The sequence below is a fragment of the Canis lupus genome, chromosome 25 (genome assembly GCF_048164855.1).
Source record: "Canis lupus baileyi chromosome 25, mCanLup2.hap1, whole genome shotgun sequence".
Lineage (NCBI taxonomy): Eukaryota > Metazoa > Chordata > Mammalia > Carnivora > Canidae > Canis > Canis lupus.
This window is the reverse complement of record NC_132862.1, coordinates 22,542,820-22,565,966: the sequence shown is the minus strand read 5'-3', so window position 1 is coordinate 22,565,966 and position 23,147 is coordinate 22,542,820. Positions and strand designations below refer to the sequence as shown.

At 36.2% G+C, this 23,147-nt stretch overlaps 1 protein-coding gene across 12 annotated transcripts in view; it reads right to left on the bottom strand.

Moving 5' to 3' along the window:
* The window catches only part of DNAI7 (dynein axonemal intermediate chain 7), a 65,778-nt gene that overhangs the window by 2,228 nt on the left and 40,403 nt on the right, over positions 1-23,147 (bottom strand). For 11 of the 12 annotated variants that reach the window (XM_072798629.1, XM_072798630.1, XM_072798623.1 and 8 more), the window contains 5 exons: positions 14,406-14,481; positions 5,640-5,800; positions 2,505-2,661; positions 1,378-1,592; positions 439-606 (listed from right to left, as the gene is read on the bottom strand). In XM_072798629.1, the coding sequence (XP_072654730.1) occupies positions 439-606; positions 1,378-1,592; positions 2,505-2,661; positions 5,640-5,800; positions 14,406-14,481 (777 nt within the window). The remainder of the gene's footprint in view (positions 1-438; positions 607-1,377; positions 1,593-2,504; positions 2,662-5,639; positions 5,801-14,405; positions 14,482-23,147) is intronic. The other variant, XM_072798631.1, reaches the window with a different exon arrangement.

Below are 23,147 nucleotides of genomic sequence, written 5' to 3'. Positions count from 1 at the left end.
AGGATCCTCTCCCAAGAAAGAAGGAAGTGGGTTCTGTATATTGGTGGTCCTTTTATGTATTTAATTTTGCCTAATTTGTCATATTTGGGAAACTGCTGAGTCATTTACTCTTTTAAGAAATCTATATATCCAGCCTGGAAGAAGAAAGAAAATACACAAAATGCAGAGTTGCTCTACCTACCTTTGCACTAAACTGACCAGCTGTGGATAATGCTCCATTTGTCAATATGAAGATCATTCTATACACTTACTTTCTTGGGGAGGATTATTAAACTTGAAAGAACCCTGGATTTCTGGTCTTGTTTATTCCTTCCTAACTATAATTCTGTATAAGTGAATATAGAAAGCCTAAAACACATCTGAAGAGTTATGTAACATTTAATATTTGCTAACATTCTAAATATCTATTACATTAAATTTGGAAAGATTTGTTCTTACCTTATAATTTATAATAACATAAAAATGAGAGTGTCCACTAGGGAAGATATTTAATCCAGTTTCTTTCAAAGCAAAAATGAAAGAAATCGGAGTCATCCATTTTCCTTCCAAAGTAGATGAATGCTTTTTGTCACTTAGTTTGATTGATGCTAACATGCAGAGGTCTTCCTAGTTTCAAGAAGAAGAAAGCAGCTTTTTACTTGTATAAGTAAATTATTTCTTTATTATTCCATTTCCAGCCTTTAGGTTCTACATAATATACATATATATATATGTATATTATGTGTGTATTTTTAGCCTTATGTTCTTCTGTATTAAAAATAATGCAAGACAGGTCTATTTTAGGCTAGCTCTGAGAACTCTGCCACAAAGTCTCCCTGTTATCTCACCCAGCGGGTCAAGTCTTTTTGGGCTTTATCTGAACAATCATGGGACTAAAAGATCTCCTAGGTCTCCTCTCATTGTGAAGTATGATCTAAGAACACTGAATATTGTCACATTGAATTACAGTAGCTATTTGATAGCTATTCATGTTGCAACTTTTAAGGATAATTTTTTTACATATATAAGATCTAACATAATATTGCAAAATTATCCAGTTTTAAAGTTTGCAAAGTGGAAATTTGAAGGTGTACAGAGTTCAAATCTCTCATCTGGTTTTGAAGAGGAAGCCTCTTTAGAGTGGATCAAAAATTCTCTGGAAGTCACACTGCAACCAGGATTGTAGCTTTAGGGTACAAATTTGCACCTTACTTATTATATGATACTACCTATCCAATTACTATTGCATTTAGAAATTATGGCTCAAAGTATATTTTAAATATATTTATAAAAGACATTTCAATATGTAAACCACCAGTAACTGACTGCTTTGACATACTTTTACTGTCATCAAAGCAGTTTACCTCTTTCATATGACTTACTATAACCGGGATTTACCTTAATTTGTATTTGAACTTCAGTAAATACTGTAGTCACGGTCAAAAGTACTTTATTCACACCAAGTGGTCTTAGTTCCCATGACTGGAAGGGCATATTAACATGAGTATCTTGAATCAAGGTAATAGGGCCAAACGTTTCTAGGCTGAATGTTATAAGTCTTTCTTCTGATTTATAAGAGACATTGCTGATGCCATCAGTTTGCCAATGTTTACCTTCAGAATAAGGAAGAAAGTAACAGTTTCACTTTTTCTATATAAAAATAAGATGAATGAAACCACTCAACTGAAAATATGTATAAATTGATCTTTTATGTTTGGAAGAGAATCTCTACAAAAAGCCAATTTTGCTGGGAGTTTCTTCCTGTCTACAGGATCAAGTCCAAACTCCTCCGCGTGGTATGTTAGGCCTTAACTTTTAAAACTATATACCTTTCCTCTAGCAGCCTCAAGCCTATGTACATTAATTCACAAGAACAAGACTTTTAAAAAATTTTTTTTTTAGAACAAGACTTTTCAAAGTTGAGCCAGTCAACCCCAAATGAAGTATTTGTTAGTAATTAGTAAATCATTAGCTTGTAATTCTGCTGGTACTTCAGATTTTGTTATTTACTTATTTCACATTTTGGATAAGCAATAATTTCCCATGGTTCAACAATCAAGTTATAAAGAGGCAGAAAGCAGCTAGTGTTCCTCTATCTCAGGTCTGCCAATGGCCCACTCCCGATCTCCAGTACTTGTTTGTAATAAGATTTGCAATTTCTAAGTTATTAAAGTAAATTTCAATTACCCAAATCTGAATTGTGTAGTCATTTCAGGAGAGAGTAGGTTTTTCATTTATTTGTTTTTCATGTGTTATTTTGATATTTTTGTTATTTTTTTAAAACATGATATGAGTAATTATTCAGAGATGATGGCAGATATAACACTTCAGGAATTAACAGTTACAAAACTATAAATAAACTCTAATCTCTATTTCCATAAAGAGCAAACAAAGACTCCAGAATTTTCACAGGAATGTGAAGATTAGAAACTCAGAGTTTACACACTGTATTTTCTGTTTTAAGGATTTGTGTTATAGCTCTTTTCATTACATAATTATCAAAGCTGAATAACGTTTTGCTGTACCTTCAGCATCCCACCTTGCAACCATAGGATCCTCAAAAAAGATTACATTCTCTTGAACCTCAAGCGTGACCTCTATGGGTGGGAAAGCATTTTCTGTTTCTACATCTTCAGTAGTTTCTGGAGGATATATGTATTTCTGCAATCCTTCTTTGAGTATCTTTTCAAAAATGACCAAAATAACATCTAGTTAGAAGCTGACTGGCAACAATTAAAGATGTAAACAATGCTGAGTAAGCTATATATAATTATTCTTTATAAGCACTGAAGATTGGCCTCATTTAACTACAGATTAACAAAATGTCACAACAAACTTAAGACATAATGATTAAGGGGTAAAATCACTAAATCTGAATTACAGAATTTTCTTATGGTCCAGGTTCTATGCTGGGACTTACTCATTATCTTATTCCTCCAAGGAATACTACAAGACATATATTTAACAGAGATAGCTAGAACTTAGAGAAATCAAATAATTTGCCAAAGATTACAAATGACTTCAAGGAGGCATCACAACTCAAAAATAGAGCTATAGGACCCCAAATACCATTTTCTAATACCTTGGTTAGGGTGTGTAGGTAAAGAGAGAAAGGAGTATTAGCAAACTTCTGAGAAGTGTAGAAATGAATGGATGAAAGTAAATTAAAAATCATCACGTTGGTACACCTTAAACTTATACAATGCTTTATGTCAATTATATCTCAATAAAGCTGGGAAGAGAAAGTAAATTAAGCCAACAGCAGATATCTCTGGGATCAGGGAGATTTGTCTATTATCTGAACATAGCAGGGAAGGATCTAGGGAGGGAGAAGGAGGGAAGATTAAGAATAGTACAAAACAGAGGAAAAACAGAGAATTGGTAGAAACTCTAGAGGAGGTGGGAGATTATTGAAAAGAGACTTGAATAAAAGGAAGAAGACTTCTGTTGCAGAAGAGAAAAACATGTGTAAAGGAGGATACTTTGGGCTCAAGTGGAGAATATGAAATGGTCATATCAGGACACCAACAAAATTCAAGAACAGATCTTTGAATGAATTCTTGGAAACCCCAGCTCTGGCTGGGCCCTTTCTATGGATAAAGAGTTTTGAAAGCCTACCTTCACCAAAGGGATGCCTTTCTTGGACTCCCCATTGTCCTTCAAGTAACCGTGGGATAGGAAAAGCTGATTCAAACAGGTTGTTTAAAGATACAGATGCAGTGAAACGCGGGGACACCTGCACCCTGATGTTTCTAGCAGCAATGTCCACAATAGCCAAACTGTGGAACGAGCCTCAGTGTCCATCGAAAGATGAATGGATAAAGAAGATGTGGTATATGTATACCATGGAATATTACTCAGCCATTAGAAATGACAAATACCCACCATTTGCTTCGACGGGGATGGAACTGGAGGGTATTATGCTGAGTGAAATAAGTCAATCGGAGAAGGAAAAACATTATATGGTCTCATTCATTTGGGGAATATAAAAAATAGTGAAAGGGAATAAAAGGGAAAGGAGAAAAAATGAGTGGGAAATATCAGAAAGGGAGACAGAACATGAGAGACTCCTAACTCTGGGAAACGAACAAGGGGTGGTAGAAAGGGAGGTGGGCAGGGGGTGGGGGTGACTGGGTGACAGGCACTGAGGGGGGCACTTGATGGGATGAGCTCTATGTTGGCAAATTCAACTCTAATAAAATAAATAAAATAAATAAATAAATATTTTTTAAAAATTTTTTAAAAGATTGTTTAAAGTGGTTACAGTCCAGATTATCTCCCCCAGGCATGCTCTAGTAAGTGCATTCTCATTTGTGGGGAGAATGGGAAAAGAACTGCAATATCATCCCAAAGGGGTGAAAATGTTTAGGGGGCATAAATCATACTGTTTAGGTATAAAGCACAGATAGATATAGATATATTACATACACAAAAATACTATATAACTGTGGCATTAAAATTTCGTGGGGTGGGGGGTTAGGAAAGAAAAGATCTACAAAGTCTCCTTAGAGGGGTAATAATGGGGGGGAAATGCTGAGAAATACCACTCTAATACAAAAATGTACCAAGGATTGAAAAAAAAAATGTACCAAGGTCGTTAATGGGTAGAACTGTGGGTGAGAAGTGCCTGGCAATCTATGTACATGATGTGCTGGAAGAGAAAGTGAAAGAGGTGGAGAAACAGGGAGAATGGGAGGGAGGGGGAGAAAACAGAAAGCCTGGAGAGCAGGGAAGGAAGGAGGAAAGAGCTATGACAACAGAACAGGATATAATTGGTACATAAGCCACCATGAAGCAAAGTTAAAGTAAACAAAGTCACTAACTAGGGAAAATGCTACTATTTATTGAAACAGGAGTGAGGAACTCCTTCAAAAATGATCTAACAACTGCTGTCATCAGCATCCTTACTAAAAGCATGGAACATGCATCAGCAACATTGCCATAACCTGGATCTGTGCTTCTCAAACTTAAATGTGCATATGAAACACCTGAGGGTCTTTTTAAAATTCAGATTCAGTTGAACTGAGGTGAAGTACCAAATTAGGCATTTCTAACAGGTTTTTGGGTGATGCTGATGCTGCTGGTTCATGGACATACTTTACACATCAAGGATCCAGACCAGTGGTTCTCAAACTTTAAGGTGTGTTTTGCTAATACAGACTGCCAAGCCTCATCTCCAGACTTTCTGATTCAGTAAAACTAGAATGGGGCCCATGAATTTGCATTTCTACAAAATCCCCAGATGATGCCAATGCTTTTGGCCAAGGGACCACATGTTGAGAACCACTGATCTAGACCAGAGTATACAAACTATGGTCCCTGGAAAATCTGGTCCATATGTAAATGACAATAAGGTTTTTATTTACATACGGCTGTCGTATTGTTACAATGGTAGTGTTGCAATGGAGCTGGCATGCCCACAAATATGAAAATATTTACCATCTGACCCTTTACAGAAAAAGTTTGAAAGCCTTTTAAATAGACTATCATTAAGACCAAATTGGCACAATCTAAACACATAAATTCAAGACAGTTTAAAATTAGTTTTTTCCTTTATGGTTAATAGGGTTAAAGGTTAAAGTTCACTAGATGTTAGATTATTTAAGATAAAAGTGTGAGAAATTATTTTACTCATAAATCTGACTCAAAAACCAACCTACTTCTACAATCATCCAGCTTTTCATTGGTTTATACTGTGGGGGAAGCTCCAAAATATCCAAGTGGTACACTCCACCCAGGGTTGTGAATTGGCATAAGTCGACCTCATTGTCTTCAAAGAAAGTCGGTTTTTCAGTAGCATTCTCTATCAGCAACAACTGTGCTAAAATTAATCAGATTAATTCAGTTTCTAAATAAATTGTAACATTTTGGTATTAGGAGGGAAAGGAAAAAATTCTGATACTGAAAAACAAAGTTTTTATTTAGCTACTAAATCTTCAAAAAGTAGTTAATTCAAAACTATTCACAAAGCTAACCTTCAAAATAGTAATAGGGATGTATAGTGGTAGGATAAAGGGGAAGGTTCCATTTATATTTTATATACCAACATTTTAGGAATTTTCATATAATAAGCATGCTACTAATAAAATAAGTATAAAAATATGTTGTATTATAGAAGAGGAAAATAATTTTCCCTCTACCCTTCTGAGTTCTTGGCTGAAACTCCTATAACAAAAGACAGATTAACAAGAGAAAAAAACCCATTCACTTATTAATATGTATTCCTCATGCATGAGAGATACCCAGAGAAAAATGAGTAAACCTGAAGAGATGGCTCAGAATCCTGGCCTATACAGCATCTTCAACCAAATACAACAAATTTGTGGAGAACTGACAAAGGAAAGCAGTTTCTGAGGGTAGAGAAAAGGACTAGTTAGTAAAGTTTGTTATGCAGATTCCCCTTGTCCCCTCTCCAGGCTGACAGGGTTTGAAGCTGTCTCTGGTCATTAACCACTGTCTCTCCTGGTAAAGAGGGGAGGAGGGACACCTTTGAAATTTTATGTCCTACTTTTAGGGAAATAGGGGGAGGGTAGGCAGCTTTTCTTACATCTGCATCTTTTCAATTGCTCTTAACTTAAAATATCCTTATGCCAAAGTAGCATATTTTGGGGTGGCATATTCCACTACCTCTCATTATAAAATAACAAAAAAGTGGCTTAACACAAAATTTGATAACATAATATTTTTTAATTGGACCTTATGGGGCTAAAAATCTGAAAGAAGAAAGTAAAATCATGAAAAAAATAAATTTTGGTCCATATATTAAATTAAAGCTAATTTTTTTTTTTTTTTTTTTAGCAAAAACAGGGCCAGCTCATTAAAAAAAAGGGGGGTGGGGTGGGGATTGAGGCTTAAAAGTGAAGAACTGTATTGTATAATCCCTATTGTTTAGAAATTTTATGGGGAAATTCTATAATTCCATGATTGTCAGTGCATAAGCAAGTGAATATTTTAAGTTACATATCACTAAGACCATTCCCAACTGTCACCAAAACGCTTTCAATGTAGTGTGATGGATAAGAAAGGGAAATCAGACCTCTTATAGGTTTCACTCTTTACTAGCTGTGTGACCTTATGCAATATATGCTAATTAACATGTCTTTTCTTCCCTTCCTCTAAAAAAGAGATATTAGTATCTACCTTATTGAATTTGGGGGAGTTGTAAGTTAATACATGTAAAAAGCTTAAAACAGGTGCCAAACACATAGTAAATCTTAGAAACTGTTACTCTTATTATTTATCATTACAATTTCCCTCTCCCATAAAAGGAAACACCGAGAAACCACTGAGTTTAACCCATGGAGATCAGACACTGAGAATTAATGATGACATGCAAAGAAAGTTCCTGTTAAGCAATTGCCCCTTTTCCCTTGTATACCTTCAATAAAAAGCAGACTTTAATTTTCAAATGTATCTAATTAAGAATCCATTTAACCTAAAAAGAAAGGAAAAAGAGTATTGTATCCAAAATCAGACATTTATGTTTGTTTTTTTTAAGGTTTTTTTTTAAGATTTTATTTATTTATTCATGAGAGACACACAGAGAGAGAGAGAGAGAGAGACAGGCAGAGGGAGAAGCAGGCTCCATGCAAGGAGCCCGATGTGGGACTCGATCCTGGATCTCCAGGATCACACCCCAGGCTGCAGGCGGCGCTAAACCGCTGTGCCACCAGGGCTGCCCCAAATTCAGACATTTATAATATATACTATTCAGGGATCACCATGTAGAAAACCTAGGTATTACTGACAGAGGTTCATGAACTGACTATATTATCTTAACTCTAAACAGGAAAATTACCTCCTTAGGGTTATAGAAAAGTTATAAAGGTATAAACCTAATTGGCTGCTGACATAAAAGTGTGTTGGAAAAAAGTGAAGTAGACAAGAAGTATGTTATGAAAAAATGCTAAGAAATCTATAGGAAATGGATTCCCTTGGAGTTAGTGGGAAGTGGTGTACATAAATCCCAAACTAAAAGATTTGCAAATTAGACCATCTTGCCATCCAGGTGAGTGAGCTGCCTGGAATGTAGATTAGATTCTCCAGGCCCCTGTATCACCACCTCAGCTGATGCTACATGAAGCAGAGATGAGCTATCTTTGCTGAACTTTGTCAAAAATTGGCATTTATATGCGAAATAAATGACAGTGGAGAGGAGGCAGGATGGTAGAAGAGTAGGGATCCTTGTTTCATCTGGTCTCCCAAATTTAGCTAGATAACTTTCAAACCACCCTGAACACTTATGAATTCAACCTGAGATGTAAAGAAAGAACAGCTGGAACACTACAGAGAGAAAAGTGATCACGTCTTACAAGTAGGAGTGTGAAGAAGAGAAACGGGATATATTGGAAGATAAACAGTGTAGGGGAGGGAGGCTTTGTAAGACACTGCAGGAAAGTGGTGCAGCACTAGGGCATGCAATTGGATCCTTTAAAATCTGCTCCTGAGAGAGTCTTGCCTGCCTGAAAAGTGCTCAGTGGTGAAATAGGGCAAAATTCCAGAAGGAGCAGCAAAGTCTCAATATTCCTGGAGATGCATAAAAAACAGGAGTGCCCAGGAGAAAGCTCAACTTGTGCTATAAACTGCAAATCACAGTCAGATAGGGTGTATTTTACTTAGGTCGTGGTTGATATTTTTTTACTCTACTCACTCATACAGCCATTCTGCACTGGACAAAATAACAATGGAAGGAATGATGCACCACAAAAGAAACAACTGGAAGTAATACTCTCTGCCACAGTTCGAATGGATATCGATTTAAGTAAGATGTCAGAGACATAATTCAACATTACAATGATAAAATTCCTGGTGGCTCTTTAAAAAAGCATAAAAGACTCTAGAGATTCTCTTACTGCAGAATTGAAAACTAATCAGGCCTAAATTAAAAATACTTTAACCAAGATGCAATCTGAACTGGATGCTCTAACAGCTAGGGTTAATGAGGCAGAAGAGAGAGTGAGTGACATAGAAGATGAGTTGATGGAAAGGAAGCTAAGGAAAAGAGAGAAAACAACTAAGAGTCCATGAGAGTCCATGAGACTCTGAAAATTAAGTGATAGCTTGTGAAAGAATAATATTTGTCTTACTGGGATTCCAGAGGACGTGGAGAGAGAGAGCAAGGACCAGAAAATATGTTTGAACAAATCATAGCTGAGACTTCCCTAACTTGAGGAAGGAATCAGGCATACATATCCAAGAGATAGAGAGGATCACCCCAGAATCAATAGAAACCAATCAACACCCAGACATATAGTAGTGAAGCTTGCAAATTTCAGAGATAAAGAGAAAATCCTAAAAGCAGCTTGAGACAAGAGATTCTTAACTTATATGGGGAGAAACATCAGATTAACAGCAGACCTATCCCCAGAGACCTGGCAGGCCAGAAAGGGCTTGCATGATGTATACAGGGTACTAAATGAGAAAAACATGCAGCCAAGAATACTTTATCCATCAAGGCTGTCATTTAAAATAGGAGAGATAAAGAACTTCCAGGATAGCCAGAAACTGAAAGAATTTGTGACCACCAAACTGGCTCTGCAAGAAATATTAAGGGGGACCCTGTAAAAGAAAAAAGGAGCCCAAAGAAACAATCCATAAAAACAGGGACTGTATAGATAATACTATGATACTAAATTCAGATCTTTCAATAGTATCTTAACGTGAATGGGCTAAATGATCCCACCAAAGATGTAGGGTATCAGACTGGATAAAAAAAAGCAAGATCCATCTATATGCTGAGACTCATTTTAGACCTAAGGACACCTCCAGACTGAAAATGAAGGGGAGGAGAACCATTTACCATTCAAATGGTCCTCAAAAGAAAGCTGGGGTAGCAATCTTCATTATCAGATAAATTAGAGTTTATACCAAAGACTGCAATAAGAGATGAAGAGGGACACTATGTCATACTTAAAGGCGCTATCCAACAAGAAGACCTAAGACTTATGAATATTTATGCCCCTAATGTGGGAGCAGCCAAGTATATCAATCAATTAATAACCAAAGTAAAGAGACTCATACGTAATAATACCTTAATAGTAGGAGACTTCAACACAGAACTCTCAGCAAAAGACAGATATTCTAAGCAGAACATCACCAAAGAAACAAGGGCTTTGAATGACACACTGAACCAAATGGATTTGACAGATATATACAGAACATTTCATCCTAATGCAACCAGAATACATATTCTTCTCAAGTGCACGTGGAACTTTCTCCAGAATAGACCACATACTGGGTCACATATCAGGCCTCAACCAATACCAAAAGATTGGGATTGTCCCCTGCATATTTTCAGACCACAATGGTTTGAAACTAGAATTCAATCCACATGAAGAAATTTGGAAGAAACTCAAACACTTGGAGGTCAAAGAGTATCCTACTAAAAGATGAATGGGTCAACCAGGAAATTAGAGAAGAATTAGCTAACAAAAATGAAAGCACAACTGTTCAAAATCTTTGGGATACAGCAAAGGTAGTCCTAAGAAGGAAATACATCTCAACACAAGCCTCCCTCAAAAAATTGGAAAAATCTCAAATACACAGGTTAACCTTCCACTTAAGGGAATATGAGAAAGAACAGCAAATAAATCCCAAACCAAGCAGAAGGAGAGAAATAAAGATTAGAGCAGAACTCAGAGATCAAGAAAACCAAGAGCTGGTTCTTTGAAAGAATTAAGAAGATAAATAAACCCCTGGCCAGACTAATTAAAAAGAAAAAAGATTCAAATTAACAAAATCATGAATGAAAGAGGAGAGATCACAAACAATACCAAGGAAATATAAATGAATTTAAAAACATATTATGAGCAACTATATGCCAAAAAATTAGGCAATATGCAAGAAATGGATGCATTCCTGGAAACCTACAAATTACCAAAACTGAAATAGGAAGAAATAGAAAACCTGAACAGACAAATAATGAGTGAGGAAATTGAAGCAGTCATCAAAAACCTCCAAAGAAACAAAAGTCCAGGACCATATGGCTTCCCAGGGGAATTCCACAGAACATTTAATGGAAAAATGATTTTTTTAAAGATTTTATTTATTTATTCATGAGAGAAAGAGAGAGAGAGAGAGAGAGAGGCAGAGATGCAGGCAGAGGGAGAAGCAGGCTCCATGCAGGGATCCCGGCGTGGGACTCGATCCCGGGTCTCCAGGATCAGGCCCTGGGCTGAAGGTGGCACTAAACTGCTGAGCCACCTGGGCTTCCCTTAAAGGAGAAATAATACCTATTCTACTAAAGCTATTTCAAAGGATAGAAATGGAAGGAATACCTCCAAACTCGTTCTATGGGGCCAGCATTACCTTGATTCCAAAACCAGACAAAGATCCCACCAAAAAGAATTATTACAGAGCAATATCCCTGATGAACATGTATGCAAAAATTCTCACCAAGATACTAGCCAATAGGATCCAACAATACATTAAGAGGATTATTCACCATGACCAAGCGAGATTTATCCCTGGGATGCAAGGGTGGCTCAACATTCGTAAAACAGTGAATATGATAGATCACATCAATAAAAGAAAAGACAAGAAAACCATATGATCCTCTCAATAGATGCAGAGAAAGCATTTGACAAAATATAGCATCCATTCCTTATTAAAACTCTTCAAAGTGTAGGGATAGTGGGAACATATCTCAATATCATAAAAGCCATCTATGAAAAGCCCATAGTGAATATCATTCTCAACGGGGAAAAATGAGTTTTTCCCTTTAGGTCAGGAACATGGCAGGGATATCCACTCTTACCACTGTTATTCAACAGAGTCCTAGAAGTTCTAGCTTCAGCAATCAGACAACAAAAAGAAATAAAGGCATTCAAGTTGGCAAAGAAGAAGTCAAACTCTCCCTCTTCACAGACGACATGATACTGTATGTAGAAAACCCAAAAGATTCCACCCCAAAATTGCTAGAACTCATACAACAATTTAGCAACATGGCAGGATACAACATCAATGCACAGAAATTAGCTGCATTTCTATACATTAACAATGAGAATGAAGAAAGACAAATTAAGGAATCAATCCCATTTATAATTGCACCCAAAACTGTAAGATACCTAGGAATAAATCTAACCAAAGAGGTATAGGATCTATGCTCTAAAAACTACACACTTATTAGAGAAACCGAGGAAGACACAAAGAGATGGAAAAGCATTCCATGCCCATGGATTGGAAGAATAAATATTGTGAAAATGTCTGTGCTACCCAGAGCAATTTACATATTCAATGCAATCCCTAACAATATACAATGGATTTTCTTCACAGAGTTGGAACAAATATTCCTAAGATTTGTACGGAACCAGAAAAGACCCCAAATAGCCAGAGGAATGTTGAAAAAGAAAACCAAAGCTGGGGCATCACAATGCCTGACTTCAAGCTGTATTACAAAGCTGTGATCATCAAGGCAGTATGGTACTGGCACAAAAACAGACACATAGATCATTGGAACAGAATAGAGAATCCTAAAATGGACCCTCAACTCTATGGTCAACTCATCTTTGACAAAGCAATGAAGAATATCCAATGGAAAAAAAAAAAGACAGTTTCTTCAATAAATAGTCTTGGGAAAATTGGACAGCCACAAGCAGAAGAATGAAACTAGACCATTTTCTTACATCATACAGAAAGCTAAATTCAAAATGGCTAAAAGATCTAAATGTGAGACAAGAATCCATCAAAATCCTAGAGGAGAACACAGGCAACAACCTTTTTGAACTTGGCCACAGCAATTTCTTGCAAGACACATCTATGAAGGCAAGGGAAACAAAAACAAAAATGAACTATTAGGACTTCATCAAGGTAAAATGCTTCTGCACAGCAAAGGAAACAGCCAACAAAACTAAAAGGCAACTTTTAGACTGGGAGAAGATAATTTGCAAATGACATATCAGATAAAGGGCTAATATCCAAGATCTATTAAGAACTTATTAAACTCAACTCCCAAGAGACAAACAATCCAGTTATGAAATGGGCAGAAGACATGAACAGGCAGTTCTCCAAAGATGACCTACAGATGGCCAACAAACACATGAAAAACTGTTCTACATCACTTGCCATCAGGGAAATACAAATCAAAACCACAATGAGATACTACTTTACACCACTGAGAATGGTTAAAATTAAGAAGATGGGAAACAAATGTTGGGGAGTATGTGGAGAAAGGGGAACCCTCTTACACTGTTGGTGGGAATACAAACTGGTACAACCACTCTGGAAAACAGTGTGGAGGTTCCTCAAGAAATTAAAAATAGAGCTACCCTATGACTCTGCAATTACATCACTGGGTATTTACCCCAAAGATACAGATGTAGATATAGATGTAATGAAACGACCCCAAATGTTCATAGCAGCCATGTCCACAATAGCCAAACTGTGGAAGATATATAAATGATGGAATATTACTCAGCCATCAAAAAGGAGGAATACAAACCATTTACTTTGACATGGATGGAACTGGAGGGTATTATGTGAGTGAAATAAGTCAATCAGAGAAAGACAATTATCATATGGTTTCACTTATCTGTGGAATATAAGAAATAGTGATAGGGAACATAAGGGAAAGAAGGGAAACTGAGTCAGGAAAAATGGGAGAGGAAGACAAACCATGAGAGCCTCCTAACTCTGGGAAACAAAGAGTTGCAAAAGGAGAGGTGGGTGGGGAATGGGGTAACTGAGTGATGGGCATTAAGGGAAGCCACATGATGAGATGAGCACTGGGTGTTACACTATTTTTGGCAAATTGAATTGAAATAAAATATTAAAAAATAAAATAAATGAGAGTTGTTATTTTAAGGCATTGAAAAAAATAAAATAAAGATTTGCAAATTAGACATCACTATCATTTTGACATTTTAAAACTCTCTCCAATTGCGATTTTCCAGGACTGAATACAAAAGTGTTGAGAAATTTATGATTGTGTATGTGTTTGTGAATATTCATTACAACATTGTTTGTAATAAAAAAATTAAAAAGAACTTTATTGTATATCAATGAAGATTTAAATAATGTTCCACTATAGGATGGAATATACAGCTACTAAAAAGCAAGGTTATAATGTGTTCTGATTTAGGATAGTGTTGACTATAATTCATTTAAGTAGAATATGTAGTATGTCCTATGTATGTATGCAGAATATGTTACATAAAATAACAAATATTACTGATAAAAAAGTAATTTTCAAACATTTGTAATGATATATCATGGTTTCATTAAAAATGAAAAGAGAGCCGCAAAGAGAAGAAATACAAATAGGAGAAATTTTTGTTAATATTTACTATTTTAGAAGAGAGATTATGAAGAATTTTCACTTTAAATATATTTCTGCAATATCCGAACTTTTTAAATAATGACCCTGCATTTCTGTTTAAGCAGAAAATCCCAATAAAGTTAAATTCTACAAATGTAATTTAGAAGAATACCTGATAAAACTGTTTCACTTAATAATTTCATCTCCAGTTCACATTTTGTGGCGTCAGATTCTTCCTGGACAAAACTCTACAGAAAACACAAGGACAGATGGGTATGATTGTCAGTGTCTGCTGTAGCCCAGATTCACTCTTCACTCTCTTTCTGCTCCAGTTCCCACTTCAGATGCCTGCTACCTTAATTCTAGGGCCCCAAACTGACACTTGTTCTGGCAGAAAAACTGGACTCAAAAACAATATTTTAAAAATCAGTTAAAATGAGAGCACATCTCCACAGAACTTCACGAGGGCAGGAGCGAGTCTGCTAAGATTCTCTGATGACAACCTTCAAGTATAAAATAGACTAGGAAACAATGCAAGCTATAAAAATTATTTATATTTGCATTTTGATTTTAGCCATCTTTTAGACTTTGCTTGATTTTGGCAATCAGCTCTCTGATAGAGTAATTCCAAAGCCTGCTTTTGGGTGAGCCTCTCAAGGAAATTAAAGATGTCATGCACCAAGTAATGTAAAAAATACTATAGTGTAGTGTAGTAAAGTGAATATTTCAACAGGAAGCCATAAGATATAGAATGTATATCTAAATCTGCCACTAACTTACTTTTGTAACCTCGAGCAAGTCATTGACCCATTTTGGGCCTCAAATTCCTGCTCTAACAATATATTTGGTACTAAACTGTGTGACAGACATAACAACACATCTTGTAAACAATCCTAGGAGATGGCTATTATTTTCATTTTACAAAAAAAAAAAAAAAAAAGAAAAGAAAAGAAAAAAAAGAAAACTGAAGCTTAGGGAAATAACTGTTCTAAGATTCAAAATAATAGAAGTAAAGAATTTTGTACACAGTAAAGCACTATATAAATGCAGTGTTGTTACTGTAAAGATTTAGTTTGTGTGTGCTAATATTTGCAAACTGAATGATATCCACCAAACTTCATTTGACCCCAGATACCATCTATACTTCTAGAGCAATAGAAAAACCTTGTACCAGAATTTTTAGTGAGAAGCTTAAAGCTAGTTAACCCCACCACGTCTCTCATCCTCAACCACCATACAAAGCCAAGTCTCCCTTAATAAATTATCCTTTCCCTTATTACTGTCGCTGCATTTCCCTGTGTCTTCCTCTTGACCAGTTTTAACACTACTGCATTCTCTGCCAACCCTTTTCATTGCACCTCTGAAACTTCTCATTTACTAACTCATTCATTCAAAGAATTTTAACAGACTGCCTAAATTGTACAGGTATTGACAGATACTAGGAATAAACAACAACAACAAAAAGATAAGGTCCCTGACTCAAGGTGCTCCCAATTTATTAAGGAAAACGGTAAACAAATAATTATAATACGGTATTGTGGGTACTATAGTTAAAAAGTCCTCCAGAAGAGGAATATAAAGGAGAAACCATTGATTCTGTGGGAAAAAAATATTACGTGAGAGGATGAAGATAGGAAATGCTACCCAAAGGTGGTAAAGTTTGAACTAAATCTTGAAAGATAATTAGGAAAAATAATGGGATAGAATTCCAAGTGTGCGTAAAGGCAGAAAGTTATGAAGCAAAACAGAGTTCCAAGCACCTCAAGTACTCAGGTATGGCTGAGGTGAGAAATACTAAGAGAATGTAAAAATTTTAAGGTGGAGAGAGGCAGGAGCCAGAGTTTAGGGTTAAGATGACACTCTAAAGAGTACAGTTTCTCCTGTGGGTAAAGAAAGCTCAGAAAAGACTTAATAGGAAAGTGACATGAAGATGTTTGTATTTGGGCAGCCCCAGTGGTGCAGTGGTTTAGCACTGCCTGCAGCCCAGGGTGTGATCCTGGAGATCCGGGATCGAGTCCCACGTCGGGCTCCCTGCATGGAGCCTGCTTCTCCCTCTGCTTGTGTCTCTGCCTCTCTCTCTCTCTCTCTCTCTCTCTCTCGGTCTCTCATGAATGAATAAATAAATAAATAAATAAATAAATAAATAAATAAATAAATAAATCTTTTTTTTTTTTTTTTTTTAAAAGATGTTTGTATTTGGAAACGTATTCTGGTGGCCAGCTGAAGAATGGATTCATTGGTGGAGAGTAAGAAGCCCAAGGCAAGAGGACCAGGGACTACCTCAAGGTAGAAGTAATCAGATTCATTAGAAGGAGCATATATGACACAGAGATGACACACAGATGACACGGAGGTAGGATCAACGTAACTTGGAAGGCAAGTTGATAAAGAAGACAAGACATAGGTGAAAGCCAATTTTCAGGTGTCTGGCTTAGGTAATAAGGTGGATGGTGGGTGATACAATTATCAGGAAAAGACAAGGAGGAAGGACAGGTTTGGGGGAAAAGTAACGAATTCAGCTGTGGATATGTTGAATTTCAGGTGCCCATGGACATCCAGATGGCCTTTAGCACTATCATTAACAAGCCAGTTGCATTTCTTTCTTACAGGAAGGATTATGATCATTAAAAATACCAAAGATACCAGGCCAATAAGCGAGGCAGGCTTTCCAATTCACATCTTCAAAAAGTTAAGGATTCTTCAGAGTTTAGACCAAACTGATTTCTTACCTTGCAGGAAAACTAAGAATTTAGATTTCTGAAAGGAATTTTTACCTTGATAGCCATAGTACTGCAGCATGAAACAACAGGAATTTATCAGCTTCTATGTTATCACATAGTAGAATAATCTTGTATTTAACACATTGACTTTACCTAATTCAGAATTTTTATTATTTTATGGTACTCTTTAGCTCAACTGACTCCTTTTTTAAAGCTAGACTTCTTTATTCAAGAAGCAATATGTCAGGTTATCTTCTGGTGCAACCTCCTTAATCTTGCTAACCACTCCAGAACGTTTTCCTGCCATTGCAGCTGCACCATCAGAATATAACTCCTGCACAAAACATAAGCTCCAAACTGCATCTGTTGACAATATAATCATAATTTTATACATTATAAAGCTCCTTGTGTTAGTTGGCAATGAAGTTGAAAAAAATTGCTTTTTGGGATGCCTGGGTGGCTCAGGGGTAGAGCGTCTGCCTTTGGGTTAGGGTGTGATTCCGGATTCCTGGGATCAAGTCCCACATCGGGCTCCCTGCATGGAGCCTGCTTCTCCTCTCTCTGCCTGTGTCTCTGTGTCTCTCATGAATAAATAAATAACATTTTAAAAGAAAAGAAAAAAATGCTTCTTTCTTCATGTTATCATCATGTTTATATCTGATAATAAAAAATCCTGTTTCATCATAATTGTTTTATAAAATCAGCTATTTTCCATGGATTTTTTTTCTTCTCCAAATAAACTTTAGGGTGTTTTTATTAAGTTTCAAAAATTACCAACTGGAATTTTTATTGAATTGTACTAAATTGGGAACCCTGGGTGGCGCAGCGGTTTGGCGCCTGCCTTTGGCCCAGGGCGCGATCCTGGAGACCCGGGATCGAATCCCACGTCAGGCTCCTGGTGCATGGAGCCTGCTTCTCCCTCTGCCTGTGTCTCTGCCTCTCTCTCTCTCTCTCTCTCTCTCTGTGACTATCATAAATAAATAAAAATTAAAAAAAAAAAAAAAGAATTGTACTAAATTTATATGTATAATAAATCTATAAAAATAATACTTTCTAAAAAGAATTCCAGTTTGCCTGGAAACATTGACAGAATCTGATAGAGAAGGTAGCTAAAGTATAACTTTTCAATGACACCTTGGCTCAGTAGATACTGGAATTGGCTTATAATATGGGAAGAACTTCATAGAACACTAGCAAAGTATTTTTTGTTGCAACTTGATAAATGAGCAGATATTTTAACATGGAAAATTTTTAATACATATGTGATTTGAATTTGATATAAAATGACCTGGATCATGAATAAGATCCATGGAAACAGAATAGAGATTCCAGAAATAGATCTCATGATCCACTTGGGAATTTAGCATTTGGCATTTCAGATCAATAGGAAAAGCCTAGGTTCATATGGTAAGTGTTCTGAGACAGTTGGCTATGATTTGAAATAAAATAAATTTAGATTCTTCCCACTTTACACCAAAATAAATTCCAGATGGATAAAAGATTTAAATGTAAAAACATAACTAAACCAATCAAAAGCCACAAAAATCATGAAAGTATTTAACAAGAACACAAAAGACTGATACTAACAATTATTAGTGCAGCAGGCAATCTTACACATATATTGCACATCTGCCAAACATCAGCACTGATACAACTTCATCTAGAATTCTGCTGTCCATCAAAAGAAGAACATCTATATAAAGGAAGTTCACTGATCTGAAATCCAATTTTTTCCATCAAAAGGTGATTTAAATTTAGCGCTTCAGAATAAATTGTTTGAATTGGCTCTTCATACAGAATTAGAGTGAATTTTTGAAAATACAGCATCATTTGCTTCATTTTGTTTAAAAGCTAAGAATGATTATCCTGAGTTTGCTGAATTCTCACTTATTCCTGTGGCTTTAATACCATCTGTAGGCCAGGGGTTTCCAAATCTATGCTAACGATGCTCTTTAGGACACACACAATCTGTACTTCTCTACAAGTGCAGAGCACAATCTGCACACGGACACGTAGCTGCGCCTGACTTGGCTCAGAACTCCAGGTTCACATCTGCCCACTTGACATTTCCATTTGTGTGTCCCAAAAGTGCTATGACCACAATAAAACTTTTGTTTTACTGTCACTGTCAACCAGTTCAGCCCAGTTCTGTGCATCTCAGTAAATTGCACCACCATCTGTTTAGTTTCCCAAAATAAAAACTCCGCAGGATTGTTTATTTTACCTGCAAAACATATCCCAACCATATTCACCTTTCCATGTCTCTTACTACCACTTTCAACCAAGCACCACTGCCTCTCATACCTCCCCAGTGCTATTTAATCAGATGCTGGGCTTCCACTCTGGCCCTACACAATCCATTCTCTACATAGTAACGAGAAAACCTTCCAAAGCTATAAATCAGATCGTGCCACCCTCCCACTTAAAATCCTCTAATGGCTTTCCATTACATTTACAATAAAATCTTAACTTCTTTCTCTGGTCTGCAAAACCCTGCTTCTGGCTTCTGCTTTCCTCTCCAATGTCATCACATACCACTTTCCTCCTTGCCACCATATATCAGTCCACTGGCCTTCTTACCTGGCACTCAGTTCATGACCTTTGCAGTAATGGTAGTCTCAGACTAGAATATATTTACCCTATTACATATCTGATTCCTTCTAGTCATTCTCAGCTTAAATAATAACTCATCATATAAGCTCTCCCTAACTGAGTTAGGGACAAACAGGGCTAGGAAGGGCTAGGTAGGGGGCCATAGAGTCAGGCTCACAGAAATCCCCAAAATGCTGAGGTGTAAGGAAACCAGAGATAAGGGAACAAGCCAGGCCACCCTGCCCTAGGTGTGGGCAAGGAGGGTGTCTTTTTATGGCAGTCATCTGTGACCAACAAAGAATAACCGGACCCCAAAGAAGCAGTAAACCATTAAAGATGTTATCACCAGTCCTAATTCAAACCAAGACAGCACAAGACTCTCAAGGTCATAAGCCAGTCAGTTCTCAATAAAAGACTGCCACTAAAAGCCCTCAGTGGAAACCCTGTCAGGACTCTTCTCATTTCTGACAGATTTCTCTCTTTCTTTGCTTAATAAACTTCTATCACTTTACTCACTCTCCATTGTCTGTGAGATTCATTCTTTGACTCCGTGAGACAAGAACCTAGCTCTCTTGTATCCTTACCACCCAATCTAGTCTCTATACCAGTCACTCCCATAATCCTGTTTAATTCGGTGCATGACATTTATTACTATCTGTTTTCCATTTTTTAAAATTTATTGTTGGTTTCTCGTGACTTGGGTATAAATCATCAGAGCAGGAATCTCATTTGTCCTTTCATAAGTATCTTTTGAGGGCAGAACAGTACCAGCATACATAGGTAGGCATTCAATAGACATTTATTGAGTAAAGAAATAAGTACAAGGTCCATAATATGATCATGAAAATGGGTTGCTGAAGTAAATTTGTGGGAAGTTGAAGGTTGTTGAATGTTAATGCTATATTTTTTACAGGAGTTATTCTCATGGATTTAAAATTTATCCACAATGATACCAAGAAGTACCCAAATCTCTAAGAATATTTCACATCCTCACGCTTTTCCCCATAACCAGAATAATTTCCTTTCCTTCTCATCTAAACTTCTCCATGTCTATCAAAAGATTTAGTCCAAATGTTACCTCATCAGAGAAGACTTCCATTTCTATTCATTCTATTTTTCCTTTGGATTAACTGTAATCTCTTAACTCCCACCCGTAATCTCTCTCATTACACATATCCAAATATATGGTAACAACTGTTACAAGATGGTTAGCTCATTGAAAATAATGATCATGTTGAATTTCTTATAGAAGTTACTTCATAATGTTTCATATATACTATATGTACTAATATTTATGTTAAATTTTATATCTGTTTAGAGTATCTTAAAGATAAAGACTATTTCTGGGCACCTGGGTGGCTCGGTTGGTTAACATCTGCCTTCAGTTCAGGTCATGATCCTGGAGTCATGGGATTGAGCCCCATAATGGGCTCCCTGCTCAGTGGGGAGTCTGCTTCTCTCTCTGCCCCTTACCTTGGTCATACTCTCTATCTCTCTCAAATAACTAAATAAAATCTTTAAAAAAAAGACTATTTTTAATCTGAACTTTCAAAAGTTTAAAAGCCCATATATCATGCATGTCCCTTAGATCACTAAAATATTTTTAAAAATCACTAAAATATATTTCTTAAAGATTTTATTTATTTATTCATGAGAGACAGAGAGAGAGAGAGAGAGGCAGAGACACAGGCAGAAGGAGAAGCAGGCTCCACACAGGGAGCCCAATGTGGGACTCAATCCCGGGATTCCAGGATTATGCCCTCAGCTGAAGGCAGGCACTAAACTACTGAGCCACCCCGGGATCCCCAAGATCACTAAAATATTTCTGAAGGTGGTTATCTTTTTTTAAAAAAACAAAATTTCTCTTAAATGTGTGATATTTAAATTAGGCTTTTCTAAAAATTTTGTAAAATATATAAATTGGGAAGACACTATTACTCAATACCTACAATTTTATTGTATTATTATATTTAAATTAACTAAAATATGGTATTAAGAGCCCTCTAGTGGCAAAGTAGATCTATAAAAAAATAATTTGGATCATCTTCTAAATCTAAGAGATTTAATTCTTTTCACAAGGTGCTAAATACTTGTTATTTGTAATCATATCACATATCACGCACAACTCAGGTACTCTGGGTAATTCCTACATTATTATATAAATAATCTGTCTTGCAATCAGCCTCTAAAACATTAAAAAGATACGGGAAATCTATTTATATTAAAATATACCAACCAAAAAATTTAAAGATAAGCAGTTTACCCTAAATGAAAAAAGTTGTAAAAATACAGAAATTTCTTCCTGTGAAGCCAAAATATAGTACGTTTTCCTACTGATACTACAGGTAGCCCCTCATTTACCCATATGCTTACATAAATACATGTACACAGATACATATAAGTTAAATTTCATGAATTTACCTGCCAGTTTAAAAAATTTAGAATACACTTGCCAAACAAATGAGTGTTGTGAATGACAATGAGGGTTATGGTAGTCCCTGTACTGCTGTGATTATAAAGGAATACAAACCTAACTGCCCTCCGTATGTATTACTTCAATTTCACTCTTGAGTTCCAACTGGACTGCAAGGGGCACACTTCCTGAGGCTTTGGAGTGGAAGCAAGGCCTCCTTATCACCACTTGTACTATGTCAGATCACTACCGGGATCAGAACTGCTGAGGAGAGGGTCCCAAGAATCTCTAGTGACAAGCTTGAAGATTCCCTAAAGATAGCATAAGTGGTTCCCAACACACTCAACTGTAATTGAAAGAGTCTTAAGCATATCCAATACAGAATAACTTAAATGGGAATAGTGGTTGATTCCTTGATATGGGTGGCTGTTCTTATGTAGGTTGTTTACAACAAATTAGACTCAAGTCAGGGCTTACTTTTAATCACTTAACCATACATTCATTCACTTATCTCATCCATTCAATAATAAATGTTCATTGAGTCCCTATCATATACCAGGCCCTGTGCCTACAGTAAATTCAAACTCCATCAAGATATTCTTGTCCTTAAGATCATAATTATTGTTTAAGATTAAGATAATAAAGCATAATAAAAATGGAGTAGAGACATCTAATTCAGCCTGAAGGGGAAAACTTTATGGTAGCAAAATTTAAGGTAAGCATTTAAAGACAAGAAGTTAGGTACAGTGGATGAGGGTGATGGATGGAAGAGAATTTCACAATGACAAAAAAGCAAATGGGGCACCACAGAGGCTTATGAAATTTCTTCCTTTGAAAGAATGAAAGAAAGAAAAGAAAGAAAAGAAAGAAAAGAAGAAAGAAAGAAAGAAAGAAAGAAAGAAAGATTCATTTTCTATTAGAAAAGTAATGTGAAAAAATAAAAAAAGTAATGTGTATTTAGTACTTGCTTATTGAAAATTCAAATAATACAGAGTATAAAGAAAATTTAAAAATTACTGATGCTATAGAATCATCTCACCTTTCTCAAACTCCCCACAACCTGATCACCAAGATAGCCACTGTTTGGTGACTAGGTTTCCAGACTTTTTTCTATGCATTAACAAGTAACAGAAATCCACTCACATAACAGAATCCTATGGCTAATACGATTTAGTAACTTGAACAAATA